General features: G+C 52.2%; 6 protein-coding genes across 6 annotated transcripts; 4 read left to right on the plus strand and 2 right to left on the minus strand.

Moving 5' to 3' along the window:
- Positions 1-1670: 1670 nt before the first annotated feature.
- Positions 1671-5259, plus strand: BDZ99DRAFT_504169 (uncharacterized protein). Its single transcript, XM_033724025.1, has 2 exons — positions 1671-2719; positions 2871-5259. Exons 1-2 carry the CDS (start codon positions 1813-1815, stop codon positions 5075-5077), a joined length of 3114 nt encoding a protein of 1037 aa, XP_033569151.1. The 5' UTR covers positions 1671-1812; the 3' UTR covers positions 5078-5259.
- A 1251-nt stretch (positions 5260-6510) lies between these two features.
- On the plus strand, positions 6511-7166 carry BDZ99DRAFT_353855 (ankyrin; the record flags this gene model as incomplete). The annotated part of the gene is made up of 2 exons (XM_033714573.1): positions 6511-6675; positions 6888-7166. Coding segments are annotated over 2 exons (444 nt in total), but the record flags the coding sequence as incomplete, so codon positions are not given.
- Positions 7167-7473: 307 nt separating this feature from the next.
- BDZ99DRAFT_469200 (uncharacterized protein) lies at positions 7474-8223 on the minus strand. Its single transcript, XM_033721440.1, has 2 exons — positions 7885-8223; positions 7474-7825 (listed from the first exon to the last, which is right to left on the minus strand). Exons 1-2 carry the CDS (start codon positions 8128-8130, stop codon positions 7691-7693), a joined length of 381 nt encoding a protein of 126 aa, XP_033569153.1. The 5' UTR covers positions 8131-8223; the 3' UTR covers positions 7474-7690.
- Positions 8224-9245: 1022 nt separating this feature from the next.
- Positions 9246-11601, plus strand: BDZ99DRAFT_455333 (uncharacterized protein; the record flags this gene model as incomplete). The annotated part of the gene is made up of 2 exons (XM_033718437.1): positions 9246-9358; positions 9418-11601. The coding sequence occupies 2 exons, from the start codon at positions 9246-9248 to the stop codon at positions 11570-11572; spliced, it is 2268 nt and encodes a 755-aa protein (XP_033569154.1). The 3' UTR covers positions 11573-11601.
- Positions 11602-12389: 788 nt separating this feature from the next.
- Positions 12390-14232, plus strand: BDZ99DRAFT_527853 (MFS general substrate transporter; the record flags this gene model as incomplete). Its single annotated transcript, XM_033726300.1, has 3 exons — positions 12390-12641; positions 12710-13847; positions 13913-14232. 3 exons carry the CDS (start codon positions 12390-12392, stop codon positions 14230-14232), a joined length of 1710 nt encoding a protein of 569 aa, XP_033569155.1.
- A 1121-nt stretch (positions 14233-15353) lies between these two features.
- Positions 15354-17790, minus strand: BDZ99DRAFT_552095 (uncharacterized protein; the record flags this gene model as incomplete). Its single annotated transcript, XM_033727043.1, has 6 exons — positions 15354-15851; positions 15911-16155; positions 16210-16638; positions 16682-16977; positions 17037-17479; positions 17537-17790. The coding sequence occupies 6 exons, from the start codon at positions 17788-17790 to the stop codon at positions 15398-15400; spliced, it is 2121 nt and encodes a 706-aa protein (XP_033569156.1). The 3' UTR covers positions 15354-15397.
- Between the last annotated feature and the right edge of the window lie 169 nt (positions 17791-17959).

The following is a 17959-nucleotide window of genomic DNA, read 5'->3' on the forward strand; positions in this document are numbered from 1 at the left end:
GAGGAACCCGCCGCCGGGGCCCGCGGCGCCGCCTGTCGTCAATCAGCAGATGGTGACGTTCTGTTTTACGTGTAAGGGGGTGAGGGTTGATCCGAATGTGGGGGATATAGGGGCGTATAGGGTGCCCACGCGAAGGAGTACGAGGGCGACGAGGGGGAATGTCGTGAGTTTGTGGCCGGGATTTATTCATTTGGGGGTGGAGCGGTTTGAGATTTTGGCGCTGGATGAGGGGGATCCGGCGTGTTATGGGAAGGTTTTTGATGGTGTGGATGCGGCGAAGTAGGGGGGTGGGAGGGATGGGGAGGCTTTTGGTGGTTGTTGTTGGCTGTTGTTGGGCGAGTTTGGTAGAGGTGTGTTGTGAGTGACTTGAATGACTTGAAGGCTAATGTACGTCCTACTAATACCCCAGGACTCCTCTCTTTTCGTGCCCCAGCAAACACGTCAGGTGTAATCAATATATAACGCGTGTTAGAAAGATATATATATCGGTACGTGCACGTCGCCCATCTAGTTTACATTTTCATTCCTTGTCTGCGCCTATTAGGAGTCCACCAACCCGAATCAACCCCTAAGAAACAATCGCAGGAGTGGACCAGAACTCACTCGAAAGTCTACGCTGAATCTGTTCCACTAAAGTGGCGCTCAAGTGGAAGCTGGTGGACAAGGCACAGTTGAGGGGTCGTAAGCGCAGCCACGTATCCAGCAATGACCTCAGGCCTAACAAATGCAGGACCGCCGACAGGCCGCTGTGCATGATTAAACGCCTTCTTAAGCAAGGCTGTTGGCCGAAGAGACTCGTTCTAGAATGGTCAGCCTGCCCGCTGTTGGCGCGTTAGGTGGCGGGATCTGTTCAGCTGATATGCCTTACTCCGGATAACTTCGAACATTCAGTATCTAATAGGCAGATTACGGGTACTACAACGCCACAGCGCTAAAAAAAACAAGTTTTTTCAAGCCTTATCATGGCCAATAGTTGATTGACAAGACCGGGTGAACGCATCATCGTACATGATGTGCCAATTAGCAGGCGGCCCGACCCCTCCAAAACGATACGAGTCTGCTCAGCCTTGCAGCCTTGCTTAAGAAGGCAGATTTTGGTCAACCATAAACGTGGCACCAGTCCACTCGACTTTCTAGTAACACCTGCTGAGGTCGCTATCCTGCAACTCTATAGCCGGAGCGGGTTGACCACCGTCGCTACTAGCGGTGGCAATACCAAGACTCGTCGTCAATCATGGTCGTACATCGATGACTTAGTGATAGAGTAGCAGTAACTTTCCCGTGAGCATCGAAAGGCAGCGAGGCCGTCCCTAGTGGTCAGTACTGTCATGGGCTCCCGGCTATCCCCAGTTCAACAAGGCTGAGAAGAGAGGCGAAACCATGAAACGCCTCGAAGATCCCCGCACGGATCGACATGGGCTTTCAGTAAAATCTGATATATTCTGCCGAGCTTATTTACGAAAGCCCGTCATATCCCCGCTTGCTGCTGAGCTGCAGCTAGGCAACAGCCGTATGCACCTTAAGCTTCAGCCTTGCGGCAAGCACTTTGTCTCGCCTTGCACCACCCAATCAGGCAGGCGGACGGTCGTGGTTCGGTTGGTGACAAGGCTTGGGCTAGTTTTACATAAGTATCACGGAGTCTGTTCTTTTAGCAACTTCTTGAATTTTCACTTCTTTGTAAAGCGGATGCTCGCCCCGGATAGCATCAAGTCTCTGTATCGCCAGCAGAAGGACCCAATTTCTTCAGTCTCCATATTACTCAGATAGACGGACCTTTGAATCAGCGTCGAGAAGTCGAGAAGGTATTCTTCAATGGCTACATCGCAGGGAGACCAACGCAGTAGTCGGGAACTGGAGAGCTCGTCTGTCCACTTCTCCGATGATTCCATGGCGTCTTCCACGGATGAAGGGGACGACAAGAACAAACGTAGCTCGGCACGGGAGAAGTTTCGTAGAAAATGCGAAGCAACCAAGAACTCCACCTGGGATCAAACAGAGACTGCCAAGTGGAAGCTTCGCAGGAAGACGGCGCCTCTTTGCAGCGCTTGCAGAGAAATTCCGTTCGCTGAGTGTCTCTCAGACTCCACAGGCGAAGGCGGAACCCAGGTTTCGAACGCGAGAAAACGCAAAGAGCTCGTGTATATCAAAAGTTTGTCGAGGATCTTGAAGTATCGGGATTGGTGTAAATTGTGTAGGCTACTGTTCCGAAGCATTTGCCAGCCGGAGTACGACTTGCTGAAAGCAGAGCATATCAGCAACGGCCTGCACGATAACGACAAGCTGAAAGAAATCGAGAGTTTCGCTGAATGGACCGAGAAGCCGGCTCATTGGAGGGCGGGAGCGGATGTGTGGCCGTTCGGATACGCAGTCGATCGCCGGCAAGCCGCTCAATCGACGCAGGAAAAGGCAAAGAGACTCTTTTCTCAGGCCGAAGAGCGCGATCTCAATTTCAAGAGCCTCAATGATATTGCTGAGATGTACAAGACTGACAGCCTGTCTGACCGCACGGTGGAGGTTACCAACACGGCGATATCGATCATGAATACGGCCGGGACAGACAATCCGCAGGTGCGAGAGGTTTTGGCTCGTGCTCAGGCGGTGACAGGCCATATGGCGCTGTTCAATAGTAAGAAGAGAAGGAGACTGCCTTGTATTCTTGTGATAAGGGCGTATCGGAAGGACGAGGAGAAAGCGGGTGTACTGAGCGTCCGCGTATATGGTAAGCTAGTTCTGTGGTACAACGTCAACGTCCAGCGTCAACGTCAATATGAGACATTTCGTAGGGTCTTGCACTTTTCAAGACCTGACTAGTACTTGGCGTAACTCCCCCTACTTTGAGCGACTGTGCTGACCTTGTAACTTCATCTCAGGCCATGGGCGGGTGCCGCTCGCTCCGTTGAAAGAGATATGCCATTTCAGCTTGCGGTTCGAGACGGGGAGCTCCCCCAATCTGCGGAATCCGCGAAGAGTCAAGGAGCAGATTTGGTACGGGAATAAACTAGAACTCCGGATCAACGTCGACTTTTTCGCAGAGTGCGCGAATGCGTGTATGGCGCTGCATAAAGAATGTGCAAAGTTGCAGTGGAGCACGTCAGCGAACTCAAACGCAAGGGACCGTGATGGCAATGCCTCGTTTAGACTGATCGATGTGCATAATATGCGCATCATTGAGACCGACTTTGAAGAGACCATCCGACCAGAGCCGCACCGGTATCATCTGGATTATGTGGCGCTCAGCTATACCTGGGGCAAAAAGCCATTACCTAAGGGCTGGATACAGCAGACTAGGGCTTCGCGCCAAGGGGGGCCTCCGCAAACGGAATACTATAACTTGGAGACTCGACAGGCAACGTTGAATCGTCCAGAACACGATGAAAGCCAAATCCCTACACGACTTACGACGGATAACGAGAGAATTTTGCTAAGCGAGAATGGCTTGAAGGGTGACGGGGTGTATATTCCGAAAACCATCGACGACGCAATCAAAGTCGTAAAAGAAGCAGGTCAACACTATCTCTGGGTCGACAGCCTTTGCGTCATTCAAGAAGAACACACTTCGGACAACCGAGCCAACATCGCGCGCATGGGGCGCATTTACAACCACGCCCTCTTCACTATTGTGGCCGGCGATAGCCCGCATGCGGACGCCGGCATCGACGGCATCAGCCGCGACCGAGATACCTCAGAGGTGATCATGGAGGAGAAGATCGTTGGCAACGCGCAACTGTTTTTGCCGGTTGGTTTAAAAGGGTTGAACTTTCGGCCGTGGGAGGAAAGGGCGTGGTGTTTCCAGGAGAAGGTAATGTCGAGACGGCTGCTTGTTTTTGCAACTGGTTATGCAGTATGGCATTGTAGGGGAGGTGTTTGGAGAGAGGATGTCAACGCGTTAGATGGGGACAAGAGTTCGGTTTCGTTCCCGTGGCTTCGTTTAACCCCGATCGACCCGCCTGATACCACGGCTCTCGCTCGAGCGGGACTAGAGAAGAGGAAAGAGGACGGGAGCGTGAGATTAATGAGGCACCCGGCTATGGATCAGTATATTAATGCGGTGGAAGATTTTAGTCGAAGAGCTATCGGCGAGAGCTGGAAAATCCTCGACGCATTTAAAGGAGTACAGAACATACTCAAAGGTCCTGAACTCCTTCATTCGCCCTTTCGAAACGGTCTACCGAGCAATTACCTAGACATTGCGCTGTTATGGCAGCCTAAACAGCCTTTACGCCGTCGAAGGGATCATGTTGACGAACATGGATGTGTTCTCCATTGCCCGCCGAGCTGGACATGGGCTGGCTGGGAATCTTCACAAGAATGTGAATACCCTAAGTCGGAAGGCGGAGCTGTGTATTACGACAAGCCATTCGACGTCCACTTCGACGATCTAGGCTTCGTCAAACGCCTTAAAAAACTTGGCGAAGAGCGCATTCGGCCCCGAAATTGGACGTTGTATGGGGTCAGCGCGAAGAGTCAGGAGCTTTTGGATCTAGGGATGTTCAGTCTTCCTGGTATGGGAACGAAGGTCTTCAACGATTGGGAATCCTGGGAACCCGAGCCAGCGACGACGGCGTTAAGATTTCCGGTCAGCGAGTTGAATGATCGGCACCTTGTGCTGCAGACGGAGGTAGCGACGCTGTTACTGGGAAAGGAATGCTGGAGAGAGAGGACGTACAGAAAACTTGCGGATTTTGAGTACTGTCGCGAGACTTTCCACGAGACTGACCCAAGCAATGCCTCTTCGACAGAGGCTCACCTTAGCCGAATCGCACCGACAGAGTCGGACGTCAACACTACAATATCGCACGAATACTGGATCAAGTCAAGCAAGGAAAACAACATGGGCATCGTAAAGATAGATGCGGGCTCCTATTATCAAACCTCCATCGATGCAGCCATATTGTCTGAAGCACAATACATAGGGAACGAGAAAAACGTTGATGTTTTAGGATATCCTTTCTATAACGTTATGCTTTTTGAAAGGAAGAGTGGGGGTATTCTTGCAGAGAGGATAGGCTTGGGTAAGATATACAAATCTGCGTGGAAGAAATCGAAGCCGAGGAATGAAATTGTCGTAGTAGAGTAAACGGGGGATTAGCTTACCTAGCAATCGGCATTCATGTCTATTCAGGACTTCTCGAGTCCGACCGTCACTGTCTTTCCATTTCTCTCCGCTGCACCTTCTTCCCACCCCAATATTCGATCGCACTCCGAGCATGCATAGTTTATCAAACACTTCTCTAGGTAATTCATTGGGCATAACAGCACGCGATGTTGGGCACTGATAACAAATGCATCCCATACCGCAGCACCCGAAGGGCTGCTCAGATAATATCCGCAGTTTCCCCCAACGCTTAACGGGCCTCTCAAACATGCCGATAGACACCACGCCCGAGTGCTCACGAGCAGAAGCAAGTAGCACTTATCTCTAATAATAGAATTTCAAACTTAATTGGCTCTCCACTAGGCACCAGAGAGTAAATAAAAACAGCCTCAACTATGTGATGTCTTTCATCACACAGATCTCGTTTCTTCTTGCTTTCCTCCTGTCGACAGTATATTTTATCTTTCGCTCCATAATATTCTCGCTCAAGCCAATGAAGCCAAGTTTCTCACAGCCCACCATTTGGTTCTGATTATTTGGCGGGTCTCCCGGAAGCATCCCCACCATACCAGGAATCTAGCACAGAGCCTTGCCACATTCTTGAAAATCAATATTCTCCAAATCGTTCATCTCGCTTGAGTATTGCGCCCTGAACTTGAACATTTCGAGGCCACCAAAAGACGGTGCCCATCGCGGTCCGGTGAAGAAGAGCAACCAGAGTGCCCCGTCTGAGATCAATAGAACCCACAGCGGCGGCAGCAGAACGACGACATAAATCCAAGACACAACGCCGGGATTTAACGAGATGATGCTAGGGAATAGAGCTCGCCGAACCACGGTTCAATACCACCTTACGGCGCAAGTAAATGGCTAGGCTAGCGTGAACGTCTTCAGTCGAAGTATATGTAGAGGCAGAAGACGTTGATAGTACGCGAAGTAGCTCATGTTCTTGCTCTCAGAGGTTCAGTGGCTAGGAAGAGGATTGGAAGTCTGCGAAGGCGTTGTGGCAAAACTGGACACACCACTCGCACGTACCAAACAGAAATATTTGCTAAAGTCTATATGTCACGTCGTACAATCGGTATTTGGTATGGCTAGCGTTTCGCTTGGGGCATCCAGACAACAATACTCTGGTGCAACACACGCACGTTGGGTTCTCTATCCGACCTACTGTCCAGCACGACAAACACAGGTACGCTGATCTTGCTATAGCCCCCGCAAATTGCATGCGTCATAGATTGCGGCTTGCGACAAGCCCCATCGCTGCTTCTGTCCACGCTAAGGATCTGCATGGCCAGACGGCAATCTTTTGGGCGGCTGCAGACGGGCATGCGGCAGTTGTCAAGCTGTTACTTGAGACCAGCCAGATAGGTGTCGATTTGAAGAGTGACCTTGGCTGGACCCCGTTTCTGTGGGCCGCTTCAAACGGACACGACCGTGTAGTCAAGTTACTAGCCCAGACAGGCCAAGTCGACGCCGATATGAAAGACACGCAGCGCGGTCGGACACCGTTGTCATGGGCAGCCGCGCAGGGTCACACGGCCGTAGTCTCGCTGCTGCTAGATTTGAGCCAGGTCAACGTCGAGGCGAAGGACAATGACGGCCGAACACCACTATCGCAAGCAGCCTGGGCCGGGCACGAAGCTATAGTGAAGCTTCTTCTTGAAAAGGGCTAGGCTAATATCGAGGCGAAGGATGGGAGCGGAGGGACCCCGCTGTTTTGGGCTGCCTGCAACTGCAATGAGGCTGTCGTGAAGCTGTTACTCGAGAATAGACAGGTCGGCATCGATAGAAGGATAACTTCCATCGAACGCCACTATCTTGGGCCGCGGAAAACGGAAATGAAGCTATGGTGAAGTTGCTGATCGAGATGGGCCAAGCGGACGTGAGCGCCAAGGACGAGGAAGGCCATACTCCTCTATCCTTGGCAGCAGCGAACGGACATGAAGGTGTAACCAAGCTGCTGATTGAGATTGGCCGCGCGGACGTCGATTCGAAGAATGTCTTTGGTCAGACGCCGCTATCGCATGCTACTAGGAATGGGCACCAGGCTGTAGTTAAGATACTTTTGGACAATAAAGCTGCTGCGGGCGCTTAGAATCTGCGTTTAGCATCTGCGCTAAGTGCATGTATAACTATTGGTGCGCTGGCTGTGAAGTGGAGAAGTATCAAGGGGAGAAGAGTGAGGTCGAGAAAAATGGCGACGAGGGTGCGGAGGAGGGAAATAATAAGGTTAATGCGGAGAAGTCAAGAATGAGATTTAGAAGCAAGATCCCCGGCGAGATTGTACGAAGCAAGGGTTTCACATGATTAAAGCGAGGTGCTAGACAAGAAAGGGTAAGATTGAGAGTGTTGGTGGCATAGGCCATACATATAGAGCAGGTCGACGAGTTGAGATCCCCAGATTCTCCGCCCCTGTTTCAAACCACTTGAGTTGACGAAGCTATTAGACTCGAAGATGCAGACTAAAATTTCAATATTTCTAAGATCTTGTACTTATCATCCTTTAGAGGCCAAACCCTCGCACAACCTTCCTTAGCTCCGGCCATAGAAACTCACAGCACATATAATACGCTCATAGCTACGAGATACTACTTATGAAGTGGTGTGGATGGGCGTGTAGGTGCTGCTCGGGTAAGGATAACTGCCGCAGGTCACCATCACCATCGAACTTATCAAGTTCTCGGAGTCGGCTAAGGCCTTTTGACATATTGCGCGGTCCTTCCACAGCTGGCAGTCTGTATTAGTATTTTCCTACGGGCCCAAGGATTTCTATTCAAAGCACTTGCCTCATTCGTAAGACAGAAGTCGATGATAGATAGTTGGCCAGCGCCTTTAGCGTTTATGTTTGCGACGACCGCTTCTACGTTGGCGATTTTGGCTGCTTGATAAGCGAGGGGCGCCCACACTCCAAAGATGATCGCTGCCAGTGCCCCGATTATCTGGAATACTGTACTGAATGTGATGTAGTTCCTGCGGGCCTGATGTTGGGGTGCGTTATTGCAGGTGCAGCTGCTACAGTGGGCCGAGGGCATGGTGCTGGAATGGAATCGCAAAGATACTCGCAAATGAGTTGATGATGATGACTTCAAGTTTCCTCGAGGGAAATGGTCTTCGCTCATCGTTTGTTAAATGGTGATGCTTGCAGGTGATTCCCCATTGCTGCGCCCCATTTTGAGCTGTGCTGCAGGGCAAGCGCCGTGACGCAAGGGGCGCTGTACTAAGCCACCACGAGCGACTTCGCGTGGAGATCGGGACCACCACGACAAGTCTTTGAGGCCGGCATGCAGGACTCACGAACGGGTTTTCAGAGCCAACAAGACCTTCAGCTTTTAATTGGTCCATGTCTGTTTCTGCACAAAGGGAATTCTGCGGTGCCCAGGAGCGGTTAGACTGCGGTTAGCCACAGGCTCCAGCAGGTATAGACCAGTCTTGGCTTGCTCGAGCTGCGGAAAGCCTGAGGTATGCTCAGCTACGAGTCCGGGAGCAACACGCTCCCTCTTGGCTTTTTTATCCTTCCGTAGTACCGCTTAAGGTCCTCTAGCGCGGTGTGAAAGATCGGAAAAGGGTAATATTAGCAAGGTGCAAGGCTAATAGCTTTGCAGGCCACCTCGAAATGGTGTCGGACTACCACTTTAATAGTCCTGTTGGAAACCTTACATGCTCAGGTTCCAGAGCCGAAAGAGACACTAGTAGAATTAGTTTTAGGGTACATTCACGCCTATACCACCGATCAATATAGTTCCTTTCATTTCCTTTTTAGGCTAGCGCCATATCTCCCGTTGGTAAGCAAAATTACCCCTGGCTTAACTTCGGCTCACACCTACTACTCCCACAACTTAGACTGCTCACCTTCAGCACACTCATCTGTCCAGACCCCGTAAACTAGTTTGATTGTATGGCATTCGAATCATAGCCGTTTACCCTCTTGCGTGCTAACTATCAAATTGCTGTTATCAATGGGATTCCGTGTGATTGCTTATCCATTGGACATCTCCGTCCGCCGCGGCGGCGGACGGACACGAGGAGTTTCTGTTTCCCGAAATACCAACCCGCCGCATTTCAGTCTGTCATATTGCAACCTCCGCCGAGCAAGATACTACGTCTCTGTTTACTAGGCAGAGAACCCGCGCCCGGCATCGTTGTCAGCATGTCTGCACTATCTCCGTCCGCATCACACTCCGCGTCACCCCACGCGGCTCCGTTCAATTCAGAAACGGGCCACAAGCGGAGGAAGCTCCGCAAAGGCACTCATAGCTGTTGGTAAGCAGGATCCCCGATGCCGTAGGCTGCGTGGAGTCTGCCTGCTTAAACCAACGTAGGGAATGTAAGCGGCGGAAGATCCGATGCATCTTTGCCCCATCCGACGACGAGACGTGTACCAATTGTAGGCGCCGAGGTAAAGTCTGCGCTGGACAAGAATTGCCAGAAACGGTTCCCCCGAAGCAGGAACACTATGGTGCCATCAGCGAGGGCATCGTGAAAGTGCAAAGCTTGCTCAGCGACTTGGCCAGCAAGCTCAACGCAGACGCATCAAACACCGGGATACTCGATGCCTCTGCCCGTAGCAATACCCCGCCTGCCACCACGACTAGCTTTCCTGTAACACCTACTAGCAATGTCGATACCATCTCCGGAAGTGCGAGTGCTCATCTTTCCCTATCGACCAACGAAGAGGCTATCTCGGCCTCACTGCTGGCCGCTTTCCCTTCCCGTCAAGACACAGAGACTCTGCTTAGATCAAGCAAGAACATGTCATTTTGCTGCCAGATGATCAACTCGGAGTGGCAGTGCATGATGACAAAGGAAGAATTCGACGAGGCACCCATCAAAACGCCGACTATGCCAAACTCGAAAACACACCCCGTCATTTTGGCCAGACTAATGCTCGCTTGTGCCGTGTTCCTGCAAAGCGCGTGGTACCATCGTCACTACACCTTCTCTAAACCTCCACATACCATCAAGGAAAGATTAGTAACCGCAGCCATCAAACTAGTGACTACAAACAGCGAACTACACGGAAGCCTAGATAGCCTAGAGTGCATCATGATGGAAGGACTGTTCCACACCCATGCGGGAAACCTCCGGCGAGCGTGGTCGGTATATCGAACAGCTATATCGTCAGCACAATTGATGGGAATTCATCGTTTCCCAAATCTTCCGCTCAAGAGAATCGACCCTGAAGCTACATTCTACCCTGAGATGATGTGGCTCCGTATCGTCTACATGGACCGCTATCTGTCCCTACTTCTCGGTCTTCCGCAAGGCACAAACGTCAGCAGCACCAGCGCATTGATGCCTTCACTGCTGGAACCCGAACCTCCAATCCGCAAGCTTCAGCGATCACTTTCCACTATAGCAGGACGAATCCTAGAACGCAACGAGCTCGGTCTCTCTTCCTACAGCCAAGACCAGATCATCGACGCGGAACTACTCAAAGCATCCCAAAGCATGCCCGGGGACTTCTGGCGCCCCCCAAGCTACGACGGCGTGCCGCTAGGCTCGTTCGAAGAGGCGCAAGAGACCATCCGCCTCATCTCCCAAGTCTTCTACTTCTACCTGCTCAACCAGCTGCACCTCCCGTACATGCTTAGTTTCATCCACAGCGACCGTTTCCGCAACGTAGACCGCCACGAAGATTACTCCACCATCACGTGCGCCAATGCTAGTCGCGAGATCCTCAACCGCTTCATCGCTTACCGGAACGTCAATCACATGGCCTTGTGTTTCCGACCGGTGGATTTCACCACCCTCACAGCCGTTTTAACGTTATTGCTCGCGCATCTGGATATCCATCTCTCGCTTTCCCAGGGTGATTCCACACCGGTCGCGAAGAACTTTCTGGCGCATCAGCGCCTCAGTGACCGGATTCTATTAGAACAAGTCTTGCAGAAGCTTGATCTTGTCAGCCAATACCACAACGACGCTATGAGTATTGAGTGTGCGAAGTTGATGCGGTCGCTGCTCAAGATCGAGGCTGCTGCGGCCCAAGGGGAGGATTACCATTGGACGCCCACCGACACACCGCGAAAGGCCTCGAGCGGCGCAGTGGTTGATGAGTCGGATGGAGGTGATATCGTGCTCCGGATTTCGATAGCATGCCTCGGCGATATCCGCATTTCACGTAAGGGATGCATATCAAAAGTGTTTTCGGACGACGCGGCAAGGTTTAAGCATCCTCGTAATAGCGGATTGGACGACGAGGTAGCGACAGGAGTGCCGCTTGGTCAATTTTCTAGCGTAGATATCTCTGAACTGCCTGACGGGAACCAACAACAGAATTGGGACGTGTCGAACCCGAGTGTGGAGCAAGGCGAGGACTATGTCTCTGAACAGATGCGCCGCAATGCGAACCCTACTACGACTACTGGTAGGGACGATTGGGCGCTTCAGGGAGTGGATTTGGCTTTCTTTGACACGCTGATGATGGATGGACTAGCAACTTTTGATCAAGGCTTCGAAGGCGCTCCACATTAGAATAATAGTAGCAGTTGTTCATGATATAGCATTAGTGAAGTCGTTGTCAATGTGATGTGTTCTAAATAGTCAGACCATTGACAGTGTGAGTAGTCTGCAATCTGGTGTTAGAGAAGTTAGATCAATCTAACCGCACTTCAAGCGCATCTCGACATGGCTTTACGCGTAGCCTGCCTTTCCCTGGGAGACACCAGGTTGATAAGCCAGTGAGGAAGCTTTCCTCTTTCGGGGGTTTCCGCTTTGCTACCCCTACAATAGACAGAAAGAACTGTGCAATGCCGTTTTCTTATAAGCCCATGACTACGTTATCGCCAGTACCTAAAATGGCCAGTGTTTCGTCGCCCAAACATGAACCTCCGCCCCCGCGCGCGGCGGAAGAAGCACGTATTGCTAATTAGATCGCACACAAACGTTCAACGATTCAGATTTCTTACAAAATTGGACCTCGCTAGTTTTGCGTGATGTGAACTTCCGCCCGCGGCGGCGGAAGAAGCACGTATTTCTAACACGTTTCACCTCGTTGATCTCGCACAGATGTAAACTTCCGCCCGCGGCGGCGGAAGAATAGGTATTGATAATATGATCGACACCCCTTTAGTGTGCTAAAAGTCATCAGAGCCTTTGTACTTAATGCCCAGCTACGCACCGTGTATGTTTTTCTTACTATCGACTTCGAGCTGGCCAGAACACGACCTCCTACCGCCAACCCTCGATAAAACGTTCGGAAGGCATCGGAAACCAGCACTTTACCAGAATCTCGATAGATCCTTTCGTAGGTTGATTGACTTTACGGATCTGGATTTCCTAGTCCGGTGCGATGGGATCCCTCCAGACGAACAGCGGCCCCCTCACGCCAACCCTATCGAAAACCACTAGCGACGCCGAAAAGCCTCAGGATGTCGACAACGTCGCAGAGAAGGAGAACGAGAGCGGCGGCGCGCCCTCCCCAGAGCCGCCTACGCCTTCCCTAGAGCCTTCTTCACCTGAGCCTGAAAAGCCCCATGGCCTCCAAATGATCCTCATCATGTCCGCCGTCCTGATGACCCAATTCCTCGTCTCCCTCGACCAGGTGCGTCCTCTCCCTCCCCCTCCCCCTCCCCCCCCCTTCCCCCCAAACTAACAACCCCGCTCCCCCAGACCATCGTCGCGACCGCCATCCCCCGCATAACCGACGAATTCCACGGCCTGGACAAGGTCTCCTGGTACGGCTCCGCCTACTTCATGACCTTCAGCGGCACCCTCCCGTGCTGGGGCAAAGCGCTCGTCTACTTCCGCCTCAAACACATTTTCCTGCTCGCCCTCTTCGTCTTCGAGCTGGGCAGCCTCATCTGCGCCGTCGCGCCCAACGCCAACGTGCTGATCATCGGCCGCGCCATCGCCGGGCTCGGCTGCTCCGGCGTCGGGACCGGCGCCTTCCTCTTCGTCGCGCTGGCCGCTGCGCCGCGCCGCCGCGCGAAGCTGCTCGGGCTGGTCATCTCGACATACGGGATTGGGGCGGTGTGCGGCCCGCTCATCGGCGGCGGGTTCACCGCCAACGTCAGCTGGCGCTGGTGCTTCTACATCAACCTGCCCATCGGCGGGCTGGCGGCGCTGTTTACGGTGCTGTCGTTCAACGTGCACGTCGACCCGTTGCCCGCGCGCTTCAGCGAGAAGGTCCTGCAGCTCGACCTCGGCGGCGCGGCGGTGCTGATGGGCGGCATCATCGCGTTTACGCTCGCACTGCAGTACGGCGGGCAGACGATGGCGTGGGACAGCAGCGTCGTCGTCGGGCTGCTCGTTGGGTTTGTGGCTATCTTCGCGGCGTTTTTCGCGTGGGAGGTGTGGCAGAGGGAGCGCGCGATGCTGGTGATGCGGTTGTGTGCGCAGCGCGCTGTGTGGGTGGGGAGTGCGTTTCAATTTTTTTATGGGGCGTCGTATTTTGTTGGGTTGTATTACCTGCCTATTTATTTTCAGAGTGTGAGGGATGTCAGCCCGTCGGATTCCGGGGTCAGGAATCTGCCGTTGGTGTTGGCGTTTGGGATTTCGTCGATTACGGGGGGATTGGCGCTGTCGAGGTATGGGTATGCGGTGCCGATGATGGCGGGAGGGTCGTGTTTGGCGACGGTGGCGTGTGGATGCTTTTATACGCTTGGTGGGAGCACGACAACGGGGCAGTGGATTGGGTTCCAGATACTGGCGGGCGTGGCGTGGGGGGTTTGTTGGCAGTGTACGATGGCGGTAGCGCAGGAAGGTCAGAAACCAGAACACTTACCCTCCATCACCTCTATCATTCTTCGTAAGCACGCTCCCGTTTTCGTTTCTTACGCCTCTTGAAACTTCGACTAACTCTTGGTGGTCCAGTGTTCCAGATCCTCGGCGGCGCGTTCGGCATCTCTATCGCGCAGTGTGCGTTCAACAACACGATGATCCAAAATGCCCTTTCGAATTTGCCGGGAATCGATGCAAGTTTGTTGCTAGGCACGGGCGCAACGGAGATCAGGAAAGTGTTTTCGGCACAGGAAATCGATGGGATAGTGGATGCGTATATTGCTGGGCTCCGGGTTGTCTGGGGACTCATGGTCGGCTTTGCGGGTTCTGCCTTTGTCGTTGGCTTGATGAGCCACTGGAGGAGGCTTTACCAGGATCCGGATTCGAAGCCCGCGACGCAGCACATGGCCTAGGATTCGAGCTGGCGGCGGTGGCGCGGCGGGTGCTTGGGTACAGGATAGGGACGGCTTTTCGTCCGGTAGCAAGAGTTAGATCTTAGAACTTTAATACATTCTTTGTCTGCTACAAAGGTACAAAAGTCATCGAAAACGTTTGGCTGCTCGACGGCCACGGGCTTGGTTGCCGTTGCGAGCAGTGTCGAGAAATGATCTCTTTTGACCCATGGTAATCTGGTATCTGAAACCACTCGACGGAAAGAAAGAAAGATAGAGAGTTGCTGGTGATTGGGTGTGAATCGCGTAGAACAGAGTAGAGAGCAGTGATGACGTTCGGGCCTCGGCGCGGCTGCGACAGGTAAGTTTATAAACATCGCATCAACCCAAAGAATTCGAGTCTCGTTCTTTTGCTGCGTATGGAATAACATCTGGTAGACCGTTTCCGTGACGAGCATAATGGATCCGTCACATTCTATGGAAATATTGCAGGCTCCGTCTCCCCAAGCGTATGAAATAGCTGCATAGTCTGGGCTTGGTGTGTCGGATAGATCATGGGTCTGCAAAGAGATTCGGATGTCCCGCTTGGGGAGCCCCTGGATGCAGGTAGAGGAACCGGATAGCTTGAGAATGCGGAAGTGGACTCTGCTGATATATGTGACGAGGCCGAATGTCCCTGTACGTGGAGAGTCGTCGCAACCCATAGCGCTGTAGAGGAGGTTGACCCTCTGGCTTGGCGTGGACCTTCCAAGGAAATCGCGTTTTGTTTCGACGATAAGACATCGATATAGACGCGGAGGAAGATGGCGGTAGGACGACGAAGAGAGGCGATAGTCGCGATGATATCGGCAGAGGACGTTGGAATACCAAAGTAAGGACGGCTCAGCTCAACTCTGGAAAGAGACGGGAGAGGAAGCAATTGTTACGAAAGGCTAGCAACGGCGGCAGTGCTCAAGTTCTTGAGGCTAAGCGCTGCAGCCTGCACGTGTGCACAGTCCAATTCAGCCTTGTCTCCAACGGTGGGGCGACGAATAAGACGGAAGGCTGAGCACTTCCAGAGATTTGTCGAAGAGGCTGAAGTTTCACCGCATCCAGCTTCGTGCAGGTAGGTGTAGAGACGGTCACGTGACATAGACGGAGGATCGGTCATGAAGCTCGTAGGCCTGAATCGTTGATTGAAGCATCTTCATGGCATGTCAATGTTCGTAAGATCCTGCTCGAGCAATCCCATAATATACTGATTGCCGGAGAACCACTCTTGCAGATTCGTGGAAGCATCAAATTCGTTCTCCTGCGCCGTGTTCGGATAAACCGGGTTCGGCGCCATGCCAAGCTGGCTCAGATAAGCATCGAATTCCGCTCCATAACCCACGTCCATGAAGTCGTTCGACGGCGGAATTGCATTTCCAGCCGGCTGCGAGCCGTAAAGGTCCTGCGTTTTGGACTCCACGTAGACTTTCGCGACGCGGTAGAAGACATCGAAGAGACGACGCAGCTTCTCAGTACTCACAGAAGTCTTCTTGTGCGAGTAGAGAGTGGCAACGAAGTCACAAAGGAGTGATAGATCTGATTGCTCGTAAACGGTGATTACGTGACAGAAAAGTACTAGAAAGGGCGTGAAAGGTGCATTCATGACAGCCCTATGATACTAATTAGCACTGGTAGAGTAGAGATTTAGGGTTTATATCATTGGATTTACCATCCGATATAGCCGGCCCAGTACTCCGGATGCTTGTTTTTGTACTGGTCGGCGCACTCCAGGTGCTGTCGTATAGCCGCTCGTGCTGACTCGATGCATTCAGTCGAGAAGGTGTTCGAGAGGTCGTTGTACCGTGGAGGAATGGCGCGATATATGAGTGTCAAAGTTGAGTACATTGTAACTTGATCCGCATGCGAGAATATATTTCTGGCATCTTCCGGAATGGGGTCCTTGGTCAATTTCGACTAGCGCGAGAAATTACGACGTGATACTACCAGTGAGGTTTAGGGTGAACTAACCTGATTACTTTTATTGACTTCGCCGATTCTGAAAACAAGCATCCTAGCTCTCTCAATTCGCTCTTTGTGGCTGGCCGCGAATGCTGCCGGGCTGTACAGTTGATCGTATACTTGTCCTTGCACCTTTGTAAATTTGATCCAATGGCAAACCATCTCTTTCCACATAGCTGGTGATGATCCTCCCGGAACAGGCTGAGGGATCGAAATGTCGTCGTCTCGGATAGTTGACGAGCGACCCAATCGCAAAGATAAGCTCTTATCAATGGTGTATATTGACCAGAAGAGGAACATTTTCATCTCTTTGACGTCTTCTGGATCGCCATTCATAGAGGAGATTCGATGGCAGCCGAGACTTTGGCTAAGACTTGCGGCATGGGCAGTTAGAGTCCAACACGAGGATGGCTTGGACAGCTCCATGTAGTGACAGCCCTAACATGTTAGGCATTGTTAGCAAAGTATGAGGAGAACTTACTCCCAGCAACAAAGCTTGTACATTCTCGATGGTAGCTGGCATGAGAAGGGGCAAGTTGAGTAAAAGAGCCTCGAAATTGCGCCTACACAACGCTGCAAGTGGCCCATATTGCTGTTCCGCTGCGTCATCATGCATAACCATAAGATAGTCAACGCAAGCCGTTTGCATGCCGCCATAAAACAGGATCTGTGTAGTCGAAGAGCAATGCTCGTTGTCATAAACGGCCGAACATGAGTCCCTGAGTCTTTTTCCGGTCAGGAAAGGAAAAAAGCAATAGCCAAGGCCATTCAAGTTAGCTCCTGAAGACAGTATGGTGTAAGCTTGGCAGGATCACGTGTCAGAGTTGGGATCTTACCTTCAGCTCTTTCCAAGAATTCTAGCACCAGACGTCGTGGAGGTCGCTCGACACTTGTTTGTCGAAGTTTTCCAGCATTGCTTCTCGGAGCGTCTCCAGATTGGCATTCTTCAGTCTCGGTGAACCCTTTTGAGACTATATTTCGGAGAGATGAGAGCGCAGCAGCCATCTCCGGATTTTGACCGGTGAAACCATCGCTGCCAACTTTCTGCTCAAGCAGCCGGCTTGCAAAGACAGAATGTGCATTGAGACTCGTATCTCCCTCAAAAGGCACATCATCGTCTAGGGGCGGATGAGCTTCCTCATACCCATGCGCAGACGGAGCGACTGAGATGCCCGAGTCCGGGGAGCTGTGCTGCGTAGCGGCCATGTTAGTGGTAAGCGCTCGCAACATTCTCTCAATCGAGGCAAGGCGGTCTTCGATTCGATCGATCTTCTTCTCACTGAATGAGTCAGAGCGAGCCCTGTCCATCTTGGACTGCAGAAAATGAAATGCTTACTATTGGCCGGAGATGAGCACCCTTTGGCGGGGGTCTTTCTTTTCCTGCGTCGTCCGGCAGGTTGTTTTGGAAGCCCTACAACTTGAACAAGGGATCAATTTATCGCACTTGATCTTTCTCGTTCGGCAGTTGTCGCACTGTAAGAAATAAATATCAATCCCCTGAAGCAATGCATCGTTGATGCGTACTGCACGCTGATTGGGCACGAACGAGGCCTGCCCTGCATCCACTGAACTCGATCGAGAGGCGCTCATCTTGGCGATATGGGTGCTTCGGGTCCCGAGGAATGCGAGATGGCGGCGTTGAGGAAGTACAAAGTGTGGCGGGGATGCTGTGTGGAGGGAGACGCGTGGTGGTTGGAAACCTATCAAAGCGGCGGATTCCGCGGAACCCGTGCCAAGACATATCGTATCCTTGTAGACT

Source organism: Mytilinidion resinicola (assembly GCF_010093595.1).
Source record: "Mytilinidion resinicola strain CBS 304.34 unplaced genomic scaffold BDZ99scaffold_34, whole genome shotgun sequence".
In the NCBI taxonomy this organism is placed as follows: domain Eukaryota; kingdom Fungi; phylum Ascomycota; class Dothideomycetes; order Mytilinidiales; family Mytilinidiaceae; genus Mytilinidion; species Mytilinidion resinicola.